The 19,833-nt window shown below is 41.1% G+C and overlaps 1 protein-coding gene across 1 annotated transcript; it reads left to right on the top strand.

The window, feature by feature from the left end:
• The first annotated feature begins 1,771 nt into the window (after positions 1-1,771).
• Positions 1,772-12,118, top strand: LOC128467707 (vomeronasal type-2 receptor 26-like). The gene is made up of 6 exons (XM_053449393.1): positions 1,772-1,791; positions 4,163-4,454; positions 4,596-4,870; positions 8,806-8,899; positions 10,010-10,133; positions 11,202-12,118. Exons 1-6 carry the CDS (start codon positions 1,772-1,774, stop codon positions 12,116-12,118), a joined length of 1,722 nt encoding a protein of 573 aa, XP_053305368.1.
• Positions 12,119-19,833: the final 7,715 nt, after the last annotated feature.

Here is a 19,833-nt window from a genome sequence, read left to right on the forward strand (position 1 = left end):
AATTCGCATGTTCCGATTTTGAACCCGCAGTGCCAAAAAGACATGCCCTACACATGTATATTCCCATCCCCATTCAAACATGCACAGGTCACTCCCAACCTCAAGAAACCCTGCTTTGATCCAAACTCCCCTGCTAACTACCGCCCCATATCACTACTTCCAATACCATCCAAACTCTTAGAAAAACTAATCTACGACCGTCTAACCCACTTTCTGTCCTCAAACTGTCTGCTCGACCCCCTGCAATCCGGTTTCCGCCCACAGCACTCGATCGAAACTGCTCTCACCAAAGTCACAAATGACCTTCTATTTGCTAGAAACACTACTCTATCTCAAGCTTACTTGACCTCTCTGCTGCTTTTGACACAGTCGACCACCCCCTCCTCCTACAGACTCTCAGCTCTCTTGGTGTCCGTGACACTGCTCTCTCCTGGATTAACTCATATCTTTCCAACAGGTCCTCCTCTGTGTCTTTTGCTGGTGACTCCTCCTCCTCTATGCCTCTGTCTGTTGGAGTACCTCAGGGCTGTGTCCTGGGTCCTCTACTATTCTCCATCTATACTTTCTCACTTGGAAAACTAATCGGCAGCTATGGATTCAAATACCACCTCTATGCTGATGACACACAAATCTGTCTCTCCAACCCAATCTATCTGCATTTGTCCTCTCTCAGATTAGCAGCTGTATCTCTTCCTGGATGGCCTCTCACCACCTCAAAATAAATATGTCTAAGACTGAGATCCTTCTAATCCCTCCCTCTATTCCCCTCAAACAACTAATCCACTCCCTCGTAATCTCCCGTCTAGACTGTTGCAGCAACCTACTTACCGGCCTCCCTCTCTTTCAAATAAGATACAACAATGACCTGCTCCTTGCATCTTCACTTATCACCTCCTCCCATGCCTACCTACAGGACTTCTCTTGCGCAGCACCAACCCTCTGGAACTCTCTTCCCCATGCTATCCGACTCTCACCAACTCTACCCTCCTTCAAACGCTCCCTAAAAACGTTTCTCTTCAGGGAAGCCTACCACTGACATGAACATCAAAACTTCTCACCCACTTACAACCCTTATCTCGCCCCACAATAACATCATTCACTACCACGCAGTCCTCACCTCCTGTTTCTCACCTCGTATCCATCTAGAACGTAAATTCCTACAGGAACAGGCCCCTCCATTCCTCTTGTATGTGTATGTCAATTGCTTGTCATTTTGTATTTGTCATTATCTGTACAATTTTTTCCTTGTACAGCGCTGCAGAATCTGTTGGCGCTTTATAAATTAAGTATAATAATAATAATAATGTATATGGGGTATTCCTGTACTCGAGGGGTGTTTCTGAAGACAAATCACGAGTTGTTTCAGTAATTTTATGTAACCAGGGTAAAGCATACTGAAATACTGTGTTAAAAATGAAAAAAATAAATGTTACTGCAATGTTTAGGACGGACTGGCACTAAAATGGTTAAATAAAAAGTGTTAAAATTAAAATACGTTGGGATGTCATATTTCAAAAAATATATACTTTTTTTGAGCAGTTTCTCTTTTTCTGGACCCTATTGGGGCGCAACTCCCCAGAAACAGCAATGCGAGTCATTCATATTTAACCCTGTAAGTGCCAAAATAAATGAAAATATGAGGTGTTTCCAAAAACTGTTTCCAAATTTTGTCTCTCCGCAACGTCCCTAATTACTCTTGTGTGAATGATAATAAGGTGGATGGATTTATTAGTGATCACTAATCAGGTGCTACCATTCCCATAGCACAGTTATGATTCACTGCCATCTCAAGTGAGTCTTTTTTCCAGAGAAGTTGTACAAAGGCTCCAGCTTCACTCATCTGGAGAAGACCCAGAACACGATCCTAACTGCTAAATTCTTATAGCAACTCAAGTTATCAATTTGCTTACATTGCAAACTTGAGTCTTAATTGAACGACGTCTGAAGTGCTGTATGTGATGGCTGTTTGATGTTTTGCCCAAAGATATTTCTGGAAACAGCTTCACAAAGTAAACAACCTCTAGAGCTAGAGGCTTGTGCTCAGTCTTCTGATATAATGCAGGGAGAGTCCAGGAAGTGGGTTATTACTTCCTGGGGATTAAAGGAAGTGACGGACATTTTATAAAAAAAATGTCCCCACTATGCTAATGGTGGATATCAGAGCTGGATAATATGAATATAACTAGAATACAAAAGGTACATTAACACAAATTGTGCATTTCTGTATTAAATCATATTATTTAAAATTCAAATAGAATAAAACCAGATCCAATCAGAAAACCTCCGTGAATTAAATTTTAAAAAAACCATGACATATGCAGAAAAATCAATGATAAATTAAAAGTGCTGAATAACATTTACATCTGAGAAAACGATAAATATTATTAAAGGGCATAAAACTACAGATGAATGAAACTTCCTTCTAAAACTAACTAATACTCTAAAGACATGCGATTAAAGTCTGCGTTTGTATATTTCTGTCCATGCAGATAATTACCGGCGCTCTGCGGTTTTCTTATAATTTAAAACCAACATAGAATTGCGATCCCAAAACACAAAGTCCTGCATCTATATTGAGACTCCATTGCAATGAATGAGACCGCACTGTATAAAAAGAGCCGAGATGTTCAGGTTCATTACAATGATATCAGATGCAGCAGATGCCACTGACCCACACGGTGCTCGATTCCACCGAACCCGGCAGACACTCTCTGGCACTCGGCAGGTTACTGGGCTGCATGATGCTGATCGCTGGGTCTCTTCCATTGAAACGTCTCATTTGTTTGTTGCTCCTGTGTATGACGGCCTGCAGATCTGAGATCCAGAGCCCAGCACCGGCCTGTCATCTGCAAGTCATCAAACCATTTGAAGACTTTGAGTATTTTAAAGATGGGGACCTTATAATTGGAGGAGTTCTCACGGTGAATAATCAAATGAGGAATTATTTTTTTTTTGGACAGGATCATTTTTTACCCAAAATCGTCTGTATCATGTAAGTTCCCACAACTAACTATAAAAATAATATCTGCAGAACAAATGAAGAAATATCTGATGTTATAGAGAGCCTAAAGCAACTAACCCAGTGACTATGTTAAGCAGTAAATCCAGTTGCTGTCCAGCTGTTTCCATACATTACATTTTTTATTTCCCCCTGCGTGGTATAACTTGCACACATGCTCTAGTGCTATTTTGAGGTCAATATATACATATTTATTACTTTTTATTATTACTTTTTATTAGGCTGTTTTGTGAAATTAACGTTACACAATGTAAGATGTGTTATTTTTTCTTGCAATATTATGAATTTTATGCTATTGACTTGATTGGGAGAGTTAATATCTTTTTGTAAATCTACCCATATAGATTTAAAAAAATATTATGAGGATATTGGAGAAAATACGTATCTGTAAAACAGAGGTCATTGTGTTTTACACTAAGGAGCTGACATCCCCTTTTGAGAACATGATAAATGCATGACAAGGGTTAACCAAAATATTGGCTTTTTTATTTTATTAAACCAACTCTTACTTTTTACTTTCACAAAGGATTTGCATTTATTCCATTTCATGAAACATTAGGACTGACACTATGTAGAATTAGCAAGAAAATTAAAATACATTAGGATGCGCAAAAAAAAAGAGATTGAGAGTTTGAGGAGGGAACAGACAGAAATAGAGGGACTATACTATGTACCTCCCAAGGATTCCTATATTTCATACGATTTTTCTCTTCAAAAGAAGTGTATAAGGTGAATTTTCTATATCTTGTAGATGTATCTTTTTTAAAAACAAATAAATAGACATTTTCAATCTGCAAAGAGGGGCCACATGTTGTACTGGGTGGGACCAGACTCAGCCATGACCACCACTGTCCACTGTATTCAGACATTTGCAACCATCTCAGGCAGGGCTTGAGACAGAAATCTTTCTCACAAAGGTGCAGGGCATGACATACCCTACATTAAATAAATATGTGAGGGTAATTACGGCACTCACGCTAGTACTCTCTACTGACCTATGGCCTGTTTTGCCATTCGTTTAAATCTAGAACCTTTGCCAGTTGATGGTAACATGGTATTCCTACAAAGTCTTAATAAGTGTTTTTATCTGGCAGACCTCTGACTATGTTCTTCTGCTTTAATCTCATTCTTCTACCTTTACAGGCCAAGCCTCATGGATTACATCAATTTACTGGTCTTTCTTTTCACTATTGGAACATTGAACAACGACCCAAACATTTTACCAAATATTACCCTGGGTTATCATATATATGACTCCTGTTTAGATAAAAGAAAAGCTGTGAAAAGCATTCTTCAGATTTTGTCTGGCCGCGGCATGACCGTCCCTAATTACTCTTGTGCGAATTCTAACAACGTGGCTGGATTTATTGGCGATCACCATTCTACTACTACCATTCCCATAGCACAGTTACTAGGGGTGTATGGATACGCACAGGTGAGTAACCTGAATGGTCTTCCATGTATTGTCTGACATTAGCATTCAGTTTCATGGTGAGATCACAACCATGTCTGACTCCAAGCTGTTATTAGAAACCTTTACAGCAGAATGTTTACACTTTTCTCTTCCATTTTGTAGATCAGTTATGGAGCGACAGACTATGCGCTGAGTGATAGACGTGTTTATCCGCATTTCTTCCGCTCTGTTCAAAATTATCTTGTCTATTATAAAATTATATTGAAGATTCTAAAACATTTCGGATGGACCTGGGTGGGAATACTCGCGGTTGATGATGACACCGGAGAGACAGAGAGTCAGGCTCTGAGAGCGTATCTGACCAGTTATGGAATTTGTATTTCCTTCACTATAAAAATTAGTTTATCACAAGAACTCTCTGAAAATATGAAAATGATGTCAGAAACTGTTTTAATGTCATCGGCTCGAATTATTATACTCTGCGGCTCTTTCAGCACCAGAATTATTCACATTTTCACTCCGTGTCTCAAACATAAAGATATAACATTAATCCTTCCTCCTGCCTGGGCTTCCAATGAACATCTCACAGATTACTTTGTAGAACCCCTGAATGGCAGTCTGGCCATAGAACCGCATCCTGTAGCGCTACCGGATACCGGAAGTTTCTTTGATAATATCCATCCTTCAAACCGTCCAGCAGACAAGCTTCTCGAAGATATATGGATATTGCATTATAAATGTATATCAGAAAATTCTGAAAAGAATAGGCTTTATGAAGAGATCTATAAAATATCTCTGTGTAACTGCAGTGGGAAACGTAAATTATTTGTTAAAAATCATTTGATGGCTGGTGTTTCTCCTCGGGTGTTTATTTCAGCGAGTGCTTTAGTTAAAGCTTTACATGACATGCACTTATTTTATAACGAGAACTCAAAAGGAAATACAATCCAAAACATCTATAAACACCAGGTATGTATGAAATACAGACTGCTTCACGTGTCAGACGCTGACGGACATACAGGAAGAATTTCTAAGGCTTTATTTAAGAATATGAATTCTTGTCAGCCTTTATAGCTACTAATAAATATATGACACATAGAGACGGGTTCAGTGATCCATGAAATCATCCAATGGTGAAAACCAAGATGGAAACAGGATGGTTTATGATTCAATGATCTGAAATCAAGTTGCAGCAATAATATCTAGACCATGGCCTTGAGAAAGATTAATAGGAGGCAAATGTAAATGTGCAGCATCTTAGTAAACGTTAAACTGATACCTTTTAGTCTGGTTTCCTAGAAGATGGGTTTGATTCAATGACCTGTCTACCACCAAATAGCTTAAGTATAGAGAATGAATGCATGTTAAAGTATATGTTAAATGATTATTTACACAATTCTGCTGGAATGAAATCCATAAAGCATCCGCCTTAACCACTTCAAGACTGAGGGTTTTCCCATCATAGTATCTAAGGCTTATATTGCCATGGTTACTATATTTTCACTCACAATTCACCTTTTTGTGTTTAGTGTAAGTAAATAATGATTTGATATAGATATACATATACCCTTTATTAGGTACACCCAACTTGCTGAAGTTCAAACCGAGCATTAGAATGGGGAAGAAAGGGGATTTAAGTGACTTTGAACATGGCATGATTGTTGGTACCAAACAGGTTGGTCTGAGTATTTCAGAAACTGCTGATCTACTGGGATTTTCACACACAACCATCTCTAGGGATTACAGAGAACGGTCCGAAAAAGAGAAAATATCCAGTGAGCGGCAGTTGTGTGACGAAAATGCCTCGTTGGTGTCAGAGGTCAGAGGAGAATGGGCAGACTGGTTTAACATGACAGAAAGGCAACAGTAACTCAAATAACCACTCGTTACAACCAAGGTATGCAGAATCCCACAACATGGCGAACCTTGAAGTAGACAGGCAACAGCAGCAGAAAACCCCAAAGGGTGCCGCTCCTGTCAGCTAAGAACAGGAAACTGAGGCTACAATTCACACAGGCTCAGCTGTTACGCAAGGCCCTGGGGTAGCACAGGTAGCTGAACCCATGTTGCCGAGATGGTATAGTGGACTCACAAGGAAGCGAAGACAAAGCCAAAAACAGGGAACAGGCACAGAAACAAAGTTGAGGATATCCGAGGTTGGGGCAGGCCGCACAGGATCAAGGTCAGAAGACAAGCAAAGGTTGGGTACACAATAGACACATATATAGCACAAGTACTAAAAACACAATAACCCGGAGCAACAGTAATACTCTTTGAACGGGCACTGCAGTAATGGAACACATACATCCGTGTGCGAGCGCCGGGCATGTGCAGTACAGTATTGTACTAACACCGTGCACGTCCTCTCATCATCCCACGGGCGCCACCCACAATTGGCAGAACGACGCAGGACACGGTAGGTGTAACATCAGCAAAATTGGACAATGGAAGACTGGAAGAACATTGCCTGGTCTGATGAGTCTCGACACCAGGTGCGACATTCAGGTGGCAGGGTCAGACTTTGGTGTAAACAACACGATAGCATGGATCAATCCTGTCTTGTATCAACGATTCAGGCTGGTGGTGGTGTAATGGTGTGGGGGACATTTTCTTGGCAGGCTTCGGGCCCCTTAGTACTAATTGAGCATCATTTAAATATTGACCATGTCTATCCCTTTAAGTCAGAAACCCATCATCAAAAAATAGGGCTGCCCCATATCTCTGGAATCTACTTTCACCGAACCTTCAGCATTCACCCTCCCAACATTCAAGAAACATCTCATAACCCAGTTCTTCAGAGAAGCATAACCTTTTAGCTGCTAGGACTTCCATGTGACTGATACAACCCCACACTACCTCTCACCCTTTCTCTGTGCCTTATGTTTGTTCTCACTTCATTCCCTCAAGATTGCAAGCTTGCGAGCAGAGCCCTCTCCACCTAATGTATCAGTTTGTCTGTCAATGATTGTCTTCTCATACCCCTTAAATATAGGTATTGCATTTAGGGCTGCATAAATTGTTGGAAATAAAAGACAATAATAATCCTCTCATACTGGTTTCACTGAACTCCAATGGCCCCCACAGTCTCCAGATCTCAATCTAATAGAGTACCTTTGGGATGTGGTGGAACAGTAGATTTGCATCATGGATGTGGGCCGACAAATGCAGCGAATGCAGCACTGAGGAGAAGTGAAACAGCATTTAATGTTTGAGTTTCTTGCAAATGACTGCAACTTATTACAAGCCTTTATGTTGTATATCGTATATTTTATAAATTTGTTTTCTAATTGTTACTTCTTAAGTTATATTACCATTCTAACACTAATTGTAGCTCACACGCAAAATACAAAGTTGTTACAATACTTTCTCCTAAATTGTGCCTCGATGACCCCGGTTGTTTTGGTTCTAATGATGTGCTGTAGTTTGATGCTGTCACAGATCTGGCTAGTCCGACCGACTACCTCCGCTGACTTGTGCTCCCTTAGCTTGGGACAACACACTTTCCCCGGTTCCCCAGTCCCTAGCCGAGACTCAGTGTAGGGTAAAACCAAACGAAGACTGATTTATTTTAGACACACAGAGCTGGATATATCCAGCAAAAAACACATTAACATAAAACAAGATATTGAGAAACAAACCACCCCCTTAATCTGCCTTCCAGAGACAACAGGGGCAGTAAAGGAATTAACAATACAAATAGGGGTCCCAACTCCACTATCACTGGCCAAAATCACTTCCAGGGATGGCCCGGGTAAATGTCTGTAGTGGTGGAAATGGGGGGAAGGGGGGGACAACATAGTAGTGCTCCATGGGGTGTGGGGGGGTTTGATATCAAAGTAAAACAATGGTGGTCACTCCCTGGTTGCAGATCCTGGCTGTCTGCCAGAGATAATCCCCTCAGCAAGTGATGAGATGATATACTGCTGGGGTGGACACAGTCGTCTTTACAAAGTCAGGGCCCTTAGTCAATAGAGAGGGGGCTGGCAGTCAGACCTCTCCAGTGGCCCCAGTGATGGACGGTTCTGTCGTAGATTTTATGAAAGGTTGATTCTAGTTAATGATATGAAGTTCTAGTAGATGAATAACAGAGGTCAGCTGTAGGTCTATTTTAATTGAGTGTTTGGGTGGGTTCTGCTGTAAAATGGGTGGTATTTTTATTTTCTTGACTAAAGACAGAAGAAAACTCTCCTACATTGTGACTGTGAATGTCCTCTTGTTTTGTTCTAAATGATTTTTCACAGTTGCATCGCTATATAAAAAGGATAAAAATTGCATCGCAGTTGGACCGTACATTATACGATGAACATGGAGAATTTGCATATCATTACATAATTACAAATTGGGTGTTTTTATCAAATAAGTCTGCATTTAGAAACATTGTGGGTAACTTCACTGAGTGGGCTCCAGATGGTCAGCAGCTAATCATTGACTCGCATTTAGCAATATGGAGGAACAAAGACAACCAGGTAAGGGGGGATTATTGGTTTTGTTTTCCTACATTAAAATTAAGCTACATTTCTATAAACTTTACAGGCATAGAGTATATGAAAAATAATTTAACAGAAATAATATAAACTCACCAGCACCATACATCCTAAAGATGGTAAAACAAACCCACTTTGACGGTGTAATGGTTCTAACTTGTGAAAAACCCCGTAGCATGAGAGCCAAAAACGTCACACTTAAGACTGAGCATCCTAAACACCCACTAACCAGACCTCCCAGCCAGACCTCCCAGCCAGGCTCTGGAAAACCTCCCCCAGACAACACACAAATGTCCAGGCAAGTATTTCCTCCCTTACCTCAGGGATACCTCAGGTCTTTTTTAGGGGATCTGCTTGCCCTGGGAACATAGAGGAAATTCTTCTTTCCACAACAGTCTCTGATCGCCAGGCTCCAGGTTTTAATGCCCAGCACCTATGCCTGATGCAGACCACATAGGAATCATAGACTGGATCCTGCAAAGCTCTAGTCTCTTGGAAAAGCCTGCATGGATCCAAGCTGTCAGTATATACAGTCCTAAGTCCTAAAGAAAACACAGCAGCGAGCTTTAATGAGGCTTTAATGAGAAAATGAGGCCAGACCCTCCCCCAAAACAATGCAAAATGCAACATTTCTGGGACAACATTCACTCACTCTCACACTCATGCATTTTCTTCTTCGTCCACATCTTCGCGGCACCTTCAGGTTTATGATTGCACTTTATGTGGAGCCACCACATGGACAATGTCCACTGCATGTGCACTTATTATACTCTCCGTGGAGAACACTTTCATATGCTGCTGTTTGCACGGTTATTGCATAAATGTATTAGAATAGGGAATACTAGGCGCTTTTAGGATATTACTTTTTCTAGATTCTAAGGCAATGAATTATTTTGATCTTGTTGAATGATTTTCTAATTATAGAATCATCCAATCATGTTCTACTCCTAATGTATTTTTCAAAACAAAGGAATTACATCTTTATTTAGAATATTGTTGCAGATATATCTATTATTCTGTGATTGTGCTTCTTTATTCTTTACTAATTTATAAGAGTGGCTCAAACAGGAACTATTTTCTTTCTGTTTGTAGATTCCAAGGTCTCAGTGTTCAGAGAACTGTTTGCCTGGATATCGAAAAGTCCTGAGACCTGGAACACAAATCTGCTGCTACGACTGTGTCCGGTGCTCAGAGGGAGAGATATCCAACAGATCTGGTATAATAGATTATATAGAATCATACACATAATTTACTCATAATAGTGTGTAGGAATGAAAGCCTGCTCCTGGTAAGGTAGAGGGTGGAGTCATGGGCGTAGGAGCCCCTAAAATCTGGGGGGACAGCATTTTCCCCCATCAGATCCCCACTTTCTCCCCATCTCTCACACTATCTACCCCATCTCCCCCTTCTCACACTATCTAAGCCCTCTCACACTAACTACCCCCCTGGGGGGGATTTCTTCATTATCGGTCCCCCCCTGCATGAGTTACTGGGGGTTCCTAAGCCCATGGGTGGAGTTGGGGGGTATTGAGAGCCACACGGAGGGGCAGGTGTAGCTATAAGCGATCACAATAATAGACAAACAAGACAGGCATGGGTTGACTAGAGCTGGGCATAACCTCCCCCACCCGGGGGGAGCCGAAAAACTACCTGGCAGCCGACAACCAGCTGTGATACCAAGCACCTTAAAGATATTATGTGAAAGACCTTTTTACACAAGCTCCAACCTCCATGCTTCAGCACACAGCTGGTTCACTTTCACAAATGCGCCTCAGTGCACTAAATAACCCCCATTAAAAACATAAAAAGTAGTAAAGGTTTAACCCCTTAATGACAAAGCCCGTACATGTACGGGCTCAAAATGCATTGTTTTCAATGGGTTTAGGAACTGTACATTTACTCAAGAAATCTACTTATAGTGAGGTTTTGTTTTTGTTCCTTGTTTGGTCTTTGAGCTCCTCCGTTATATTTACTTCCATGTGAGATGAGTGGACCAGATTCTTGGCAAAAGTGGTAGAGGTTAGTGCAGCAAGTGACTTGAAACACGCATGGGATAGGCATATGATTCCTGAAACTAAAACAAGGCGAAGGAAAATTGGGGCGATTAGATTTGGGGCTATTTTTCTTTGTTATTTTCAGTTCAAATCTAAGAAATGTAAACAAAAAGAAGTAATTTAACATTAGTTAATATGGATACACTTAGTGGGAGGGAACTATATACTATATTATATTTTATTTTTAATTTACATATTGAGACATAATGTTACTTTGCGTTATTTTTCAGACAGTGAGAACTGCATTGTTTGCCCAAGTGATAAATGGTCTAATGAGAAAAGGGATCGGTGTATTCCAAAATCGGTGGAGTTTCTATCATATTTGGATGCAGTTGCTGCAGTTTTATCCTTTGTATCAATTCTGTTTTGTCTTGTAACTGTTGTAATTTTACTGATCTTCATTGTCTTCAGAGATACCCCAATTGTGAAAGCCAATAACAAGAACCTCAGCTTCCTCCTCTTGGTCTCCATCATGCTGAGCTTTCTCTGTGTGTTTCTGTTCCTCGGTCGTCCTGAGGATGTAACCTGCATGCTGCGCCAAACAGCTTTTGGTGTCCTCTTCTCATTAGCCGTGTCTTGTATTTTAAGCAAAACAATCATGATCTATATTGTTTTCAGAGCCGCAAAACCCGGCAGCTCCTGGGCAAACTGGGTCAGTGTGAAAGTCTCCAATTCTATAGTACTGCTCTGCTCATCCATTCAAGTTATCATTAATATTTCCTGGTTGGCCATTTCCCCCCCATTCCAGGAGCTGGACATGCACTCTTATCAGGGAAAGATCATCGTTCAGTGTAATGAGGGTTCGGTTATCGCCTTCTACTGTGTCCTGGGTTATATGGGGCTTCTGGCAGCTGTTAGTTTTATTATAGCTTTTTTAGCCAGGACATTACCGGACAGTTTTAATGAGGCCAAGTACATCACCTTCAGCATGCTGGTGTTCTGCAACGTTTGGATTGCGATGATCCCGGCCTATCTGAGCACCAAAGGGAAGAACATGGTGGCCGTAGAGATTTTTGCCATAGTGGCTTCAAGTGCAGGACTTGTAGGATGTATATTTATTCCAAAATGCTACGTAATTCTTTTTAGACAGGAATTGAATACAAAAACATATTTACTTGGAAATAGAATTAAAGGTTTAACCAAATAGTTATAAGAAACATATTCTGCATTGTAAGTTGTATTACCTTATAACTGTCAATGGTCAATTTCAGAAATCTGATTTTTTTTTTCTAGACATCAAAAGACATTTTGCACACAATACCCCAATGTCCTGGACTTTTAAGAAGCATATCTTTAAGTCTGATCCTACTTATAAAAAGCAACTATGTTAACCCTTCTATCTTTTATTAGTTACAGCAAAGGTGAGGAATCCACGTGTTTGCAAAACAGATTAACTCAGCAGCACACAAATTATTTTGTATTTCCTTCTGCACTTGATCATTTGCATACTGATAGTTGAAAATCTTTTAAAGGACACTCATATCTAATAAAATAAAATATATTCCAGATCATGTTTATACTATTTGTGTTCATTTGGGAAGTAAAACTCATCTTTACTAATGTGAACTTATTTGCCAGTATAACCAGAGCTCAATCTAACTAGGGATGGCCTGGCTGCCTACTCACATTTATGACCTTGAACTCCATTAACATTAACTGCTGAGTCAGCCAACAGATTCATATGATAACTTCACTGATAAAGCACTAGGATAGGCTCAATTACTTACTATACGACTTAACTCTGTCACTCTTGACTCTGTTCATAGAAACATGGAATTTCACAGCAGAGAAGAATTATTTGGCTCATTTATTTGGCCTGTTTTTCCTGATGTAAGACTTTGGTCTTGATCAGTCCTTGACCTTGTCTTAGATTCCGAACAGCTCAATGCCTCTTGCATGGATGCTTAACTTTGCTAACTGTATTAGCCCCTACCATTACTGATGGGAGGTTATTGCATTTATCTATTACCCTCTCGGATCGGGTTCCCTAGAAGAGAATCATAAACAAATTACATTCTTTGGCTTTGGATGTCAAAACACACGAATGTGACTGCTTTATGTGACACTGCTGAGCTGCGTCGGAGCATTTACAGAGAGAAAACTGAGAAATGAGATTCTTCTGTGTGAGAATTGGTCAGCCTTCGGCTACTATTTCTCACTGTGTCTAATTTCCATACCTGAAAACTTGTGGGACGGCCAGGACTGCCAACTGACGTCAGATTGACTATTGACCTTAGCTTTTGGACTGCTGCCTGTAACCTGACTTTGCCTCTCTGACTTTCCATTCGTCACGGATTTTCTAGTCACCCCTGCGTATTGGGCTCCTCCTTACACACTACTGGTACCTCACTGTACCTGACAGCTGTTCGTTTTGGACAAAATGTGTAGGTCTTTCTTTTAACTCAAAATGACATTTGGCGGGTCCCTGGCACCTTCTAGACACTAATTTCACTATAGAAATAAAAACGACTGAGGGTTAAGGAAGGTCAAAGAGGAGAAGCAGTAGTATTATTATCTTTTATTTTAATAACTCCAACAATTTAGCGCAGCGCTTCATACAATATATAAATTTAAGAGGTATGACAAGACTGGAATTGACGGACTAACATAGATCGATTGATCTTCGCTTGACATGGCATTAGTAGTTTCACTCTCTTCAGTATTCTTGGTGAGATGAAGGTGAAAGAGAAAGAGACCTTGCCCTTAGAGCTTGCCCTATACCCTTTTCATACAATTAGAGCACAAAGTCTTTACTATATTTAGGCGATATACGAATTTAAGAAATCTTATTGGAGCAGTCATAGGATACGCTTGCATTACACAGAAGAACCCTCTTACAGCTATATCACGTGTTTAAAAGCATATGTTCATAGTACTCAAGTTGCATTCAAGCCTAAAGTGTGTGACAGAATAAAAGTATAAAAATTATTTCTTACAGCTGTTTTCAAAAAGATATAGACGTAATAAGTTATTATTTTATGTTTGTTGGCATCTCCCGAGTAGCCATATATAATTATATACTGGATCTTTTATGTGCGTGTAACAGGTTTTTACCCCAGTTACCTCTTTGCGCTCTGCAGGCCAATTCTGAGGCTCCGCTACCTGGGAGTTGGGGTACATAACTGTGGCAGTGCCTCCACCCAACGGAGCATCCAGGGTATGGATGGGGGTCCCAATGGGAACAGCCGAGTGATTAATAAAACTGACACAGGCTAACTTAACTTTGTATTGCACAGCAAAAGACTCTGCATTAATATAACAGAACACATGAAATATAATAGAATGAAATATACATAATATGCAATATGAGGTTCACCCACCCACAACAATCACTGCGGCCCACCCTAATCTTCGCCCTAGCGGCCACTGGGTACCTTTACTTGGTGCACATAACACGGTTGGGGCCCATAAGTATCTGACTCCACGGTATGGGCTGGATTATATGGAACACTTTCAGTATGTCAGTATATCTTTTATTTGTGTGACTAAGTTCAGAGTGCCCTGTTGTGGGGACAGGGGGAGAGGTTTTAGGCTTACCACCCACAGTCTGCTATCAGGACAGTTCAGCTTTTAACCTCTTCACTGCCAACTCTGCTGTATCTCTGTATCTCTGTCTGCTGGAAGATTCTGCCAGGATGCTGCAGCTCTCCTCTGACCGTGGATTTCAAGCAGGCCTCTGTTCCTAGGCCTCTCTCACTCTCCTTCTCTCTTAGCAAAAGTCCTTCACCTCTGGCATCCAACTCTGAACCCCTCTCCCCAAACTCCAATGGCCCCTTTTTCACCTCATCCATGTGCTTTGCATCTGCTGGTCACTCCATAAGAACTGTAGGTGAGTCTGTGACACAGCAGCCATCACTGAAATCCCTTGAGGGGCTATATGCGTAAAGTGGCAAAGAGGGAAAAAATAGACCTGACTGGAAGGAATAACAAAAGATACACATCTACAGGAAGCATGCAGTATGGCTGAGTTATATTTAATGGGAGTGTCGGCAAAAATATATTTTCAGATCTCACAAAAACTGGCAAAACTGAGGTAGAAAAAAGTGACAGAAGTTAATGCTTTTTAATCCTTAACATAAGTGATAAGATCAGTGTAATCTAAAGCACATACACTTTAGGTTATTTACCCCACATCAACTTCAGTTATTGAGAACACAGAGCTTCTCGGGGATATTGATACAACGCAAATGTTTTCATTGTTATAATTTCTTAATTATCCTGAACTAGTTATTAAAAAATGTTCTGTTTGGCTACTGTCAAAATCCTGGATTTCTTTCTGTCCCGTTTGTTTTAATTTCTGTGCAGAATCTTTCCTTGGGCTAAAAATGAGGATCGATGGCCTTGCAAATCATTACAGGATTGGCCCTGAAAAGTTAGTGATGACTCTTCTTTGCCACGGGTTGAAGAGGGTTAACAGTGATTTTGAATGGACGTAAGCCTGCTCCCTTCCTTAATTTTTTGTAATTGTTTTGCTTTTTTAGCCCCTCTGTTCCACAGGGCAGACAAGGAGAGAGAGCGGGAGGCATGATATGGGTTCATGCTCCTCCATAGGGTTTTTAGGAGTTTTTAAACCATCATCTTCCAGGGGGCGGGGTTAAACGAATTCTCCCAAAAGTCAAGATGAGGTTGAGTAGGTATAATTAGGCACTATACCTTTCATGCTTATATAATTATCCCCTGTAGCACTGCATGCAGAGTGGGGGTAAGAGATGTGACCCCCCTGGATAGTAGGTTTCCCATTTTACATGTAATGGCTGCAGGTGATGGGGGTTGAGCATTTTGTGAGTTTCAGGTGAGGATATGCAAGTCACAGGCAGCTGCAGGCCCGTACAAAGAACATTCCAGCTCTTGCAAGTGAACGGACTGATACATATTTTATTTTAGGCAGGTTATTGTCCAGCCAGTCGCCTATAGCCTTTAGCTCAGATTCCTCGATAACTAAATGAGATGGACCTGGAACGTTAAGGACGACACAAGTACGACAATAGAGTTACTAGTCGCTCATCCTTTGCAGGACTGTCTTTTTGGACAGCTCCTATTTGCACAGATTGTGGAGGATCTGAGTGAGTGGTCGAAAAGACTTGAAAAACCAAAAGTCAAAGTCCAAGCTCACTCTGTATTTCTTTCAGAACTCTGTTACTTCTATTTCTATGAGTTCTCAGATCTAGAACATAGGAATCATGGTATAAAAAATGAATAATATCCCACCCCTGACCGTATGTCCCATTCCAACAATTCTTTTTACCTGGCTATAGAAAATAAAAACAGGTTAAAAGAAACCATACAGTAATTACCTAACAATCACGCTGTCTTCACCTGCTGCTGAGTAAAGGTGCTCAGGGGGACACATTAATGAAGTTTACTGAATAGCTGATACATTTTTGAGGGCATGTTTAATATTCGCATGAAAGATAAATAAATGTCTAAATAAACAAATAACAAATAAAGCTTATAAAGGAGAATATTGTCAATGGGGCATTTATGCATGCCAGGGGCTGTGCAGATATAGACACTGCCCACAGTGCAAAATGGAGGCAAAAACTACCATTCGCTTGTTCTGGTAGTACCAGTTTGCACAAACTTTGTTCAGAACCCTGGATTTGGAACTCAGGGACTCTTTTGACAGAAAGTACCTGTCCTACTACTTTCTAGTTCACAGACTTTTTTGCAGAAACACATGCTTAGTGTCACATTTTTTGCCAGGAACCGCCTTGTGTTGAGGAAGGAACAAGCCACAGTCCGAGACTGGCACAGGCTTATCCACAGCCGACTGAGCGACTCCTCACATATGGACAGACTGAGGTCTAGCGTCCCTCATCCACGCCAGCCACTGCACTACCCCATATCCCCAGGTTGTTTCCACTACTGTGCTAAATCATATGTGTCATATCTGGAATTGTAATCATACACTGTTTTAACTGTATTTCTGAGCGTGTGGACTGCCCTGATGGGTGGCACTAGTCTGATATGCTAATGATAGGTCTCCTCTGTATTTGTGCTTGTGAGCCAAAAACTTGTCATGCCTCTCCTGAGTAGATACCTCAGTCTGAAGTGAGGCTCATCTTTAGTTTTTCTCGCAGTAGGTTATTCAGGGTATGTGCAGATGTAGGTCCCAGGCTCACAGCCCCTTTAACTCATTGATGATGTTTAAGAGAGTCTCCAGTGACTGTCTATGTTTGTTGCATTATTTCTCTAATAGAGGCTTGCTATGCATTTTAGAGCTGAGCTGGTCTGATTTGTTAATGAAGAAGTGTTCTCTGTAATGCTGCAAGTAAACAAAAATGGTCATGTTTCTCATGGGTAGGAACCTTTTTACAAGGTAGGCTATTTCAATGCTGTCTGGTCATGATCTGAGATAAAGCTCTGTTGTTTTTGTCGCCTTAAGTTATTAAGGATATGTCCAGATATGGGTCCCTGGCTCACTGAACAGAGAGGGGTATCAGGGATGTTAGACAAAAGGATCATAGGAATATATTTTATTTGAATAAAACGAGCACACTAGCATACATGCCCAATATATGTTCGGACAGAATGCTGCCCTCTGTTGGTTAGATACATTAAGTAGCACAATAACTTTGGATTTCAAGCATATGGAACAATGCTACTCAATGTATAACCAATCGAGGGCAGCATTCTGTCCGAACATATATTAGCCATATGTGGCAGTGTGCTGATTTGCATTTATTCAAATAAAATATATTCCCATGATCCTTTTGTCTAACAGTTTTTGCTCACCTTAACTTATAAGGGTATGCCCAAAGATATGTCCCTGGCTTACTGTACCTAGAGGGATTCTAACTCTTTTTATACAGAGGATGTATATGAGAAATTTTATTGTTTGTATGTGCTTGTTGTATTACTTGGGCAGATGATGCTTAACCCCTTCAGTCCCAGGGGTTTTTGGTACCTCAAATCCCGGAGCAATTTTGCCAATTTTGTGCTATGTCGGCTCAGCGATTATTCTGTTTTCCTGTTAATAGTGTAATCATGTTAACTATATATTGTTTTTTTCAAGGAGAGATAGAGCTTTCTTTTGATACCATAGTTGGATGATTAGCGGAAAATTGTGAATGAGAAATTTAGTAAAAACTAGAGAAAATTAGAAAAAAAAACAATTTTTTTAAAAATTTTCCCTCTGAATCCTCACAAAATTAGGTAAAGTGATGGAAAATCCCCTCCAAATTTATCAATTCAGGTGTCCTGATTTCAGAAATACCTAATTTTACAGCAAGACAGGAGGCTTCGTATTTTGCATTACTTCCTTTACTGAATAACCTCCAGCAGCAAAACAGTTAATGATAAAAGAACAAATAACCAATAACAACAGAGCCCAAAGACCCTATAAATGATACAAAGTCCAGTCACTCCTCCTCTTTCTTTGCTGCTTAGCCTCCAGGTGAGAACCTTCCATTTTATTCGCCTTAATTATTAGGCCTATTACTTATCTTTTTATCTGGTAGATTGTTATTTAGGCCTATTACTTATTTACTTATTTCCTTATCTGGTATAGTTATTTAGCTATTGGGTTTTTCATTCTGTGGTAGCTACTGCATTTTTTGTCCTACCTTCATTATTTTATTATTATTATTTTGGTCTCTCTGTTGTATTCTTCCTGTATTATTTTATTATTATCGTTATTTTATTGTTTGGCCTCCATTGGTTTTTCCCTTTTTTCGTTTTATTAACTTACCTCCCGCGTGTCTACGTCGTTATCTGCACGTCGGTCACGTGGGCCTGCGCCTCGCGGTCGCGCCGCGGCATCTCTGCCGCGTGACGCAACTTCGCGGGTTTCTATCCGCGCGGCTGTGTCGTCCCGCGACGGTTTTTTCTTTTGGGTTTGAGCTTTCCGGCCACGTGGTCCCTGGTTGGGACCGCGCGACGGGATCACTCAACCCGTCCTTCGCCGCGGTCTCGGATTGTAGACTGTCTGTCTGCAATCCGGCCGCGGTACTGGGTTTCCTCTCCCCGGCTGGTTTTCTTCCCTACCGCGTGGTCTCCTGTATCTGAGACCGCGCGGCGGGTTCGTCCAGCCTTCCTGGTTTATGCCGGCTCGGATTGTGAACTACTAGTTCACAATTCGGCCGTTATTTATATATTTTTTCCCGCGCGTGGCTCAGCTTCTTTAGTCTGACCACGTGGCGTGGCCATTTTGTTTTTCTTTAGCACAGTGGTACTGTGCAGGTCTTTTAGTTCTAGGGTCCTAGGTTCGATTCCCGGCCACTCTTTTTCATTTTTATTGCCAATAACTGAATTAAAATAACTAAATAATAATATATAAAAAATAAAAAAAGTTATATTTACTTTTAGCCTGCCTGCATCTCACATTTGTTTTGTTACCTGCCTGTTGGGGTGAACCCCCTCCTTGTACGCTGACGAGGGTGAACCCCTTGGCTATTTGCTGCCTCTGGCTCTCAGGTTATTTGGGTCTTGGACCCACCATTTACTACAGGGTCACGTACCCTTTTATTTGCGAGGGTGAACCCCTCTGCTGTCTGGTGGGGGTGACCCCCCCTTTTTCCCGCCTCTCTGCTACCGCTATATTACAGTATTGTTATTAGGAGCTGCTACCTCATTATACAAGCGGTTTTGCCCTTGCCTCTCTCTTACTATTTCCCTTTTATGTGTTTCAGATAACACATTGGGCATTATGGCGGATGATTCGGACACACCTATCCCCGCAGCTTTTCAGGCATGGCTTCGTACTGCATTAGCGGCCTCTCTGCCCGCAATCATTCCGGCTGAGGCCGGGGAATCTGACAATGGGGTTTCCATCTCCCCCACCGACCGGGATGCCTCCCGCAAACGTGGTTGGGCGGCTGCCCCATCCCTCTCGGACAAGGGCAAGGGTCCTCTGAAGCGGTC

This window comes from Spea bombifrons, chromosome 1 (assembly GCF_027358695.1).
Source record: "Spea bombifrons isolate aSpeBom1 chromosome 1, aSpeBom1.2.pri, whole genome shotgun sequence".
NCBI lineage: Eukaryota > Metazoa > Chordata > Amphibia > Anura > Pelobatidae > Spea > Spea bombifrons.

Coding starts and splice junctions, on each gene's coding strand:
- LOC128467707 (XM_053449393.1), top strand. CDS start 1,772: ATGATTCACTGCCATCTCAA. Junction 4,455..4,595: donor GGGTGTATGGATACGCACAG/GTGAGTAACCTG, acceptor TCCATTTTGTAG/ATCAGTTATGGAGCGACAGA. Junction 10,134..11,201: donor AGAGATATCCAACAGATCTG/GTATAATAGATT, acceptor GTTATTTTTCAG/ACAGTGAGAACTGCATTGTT.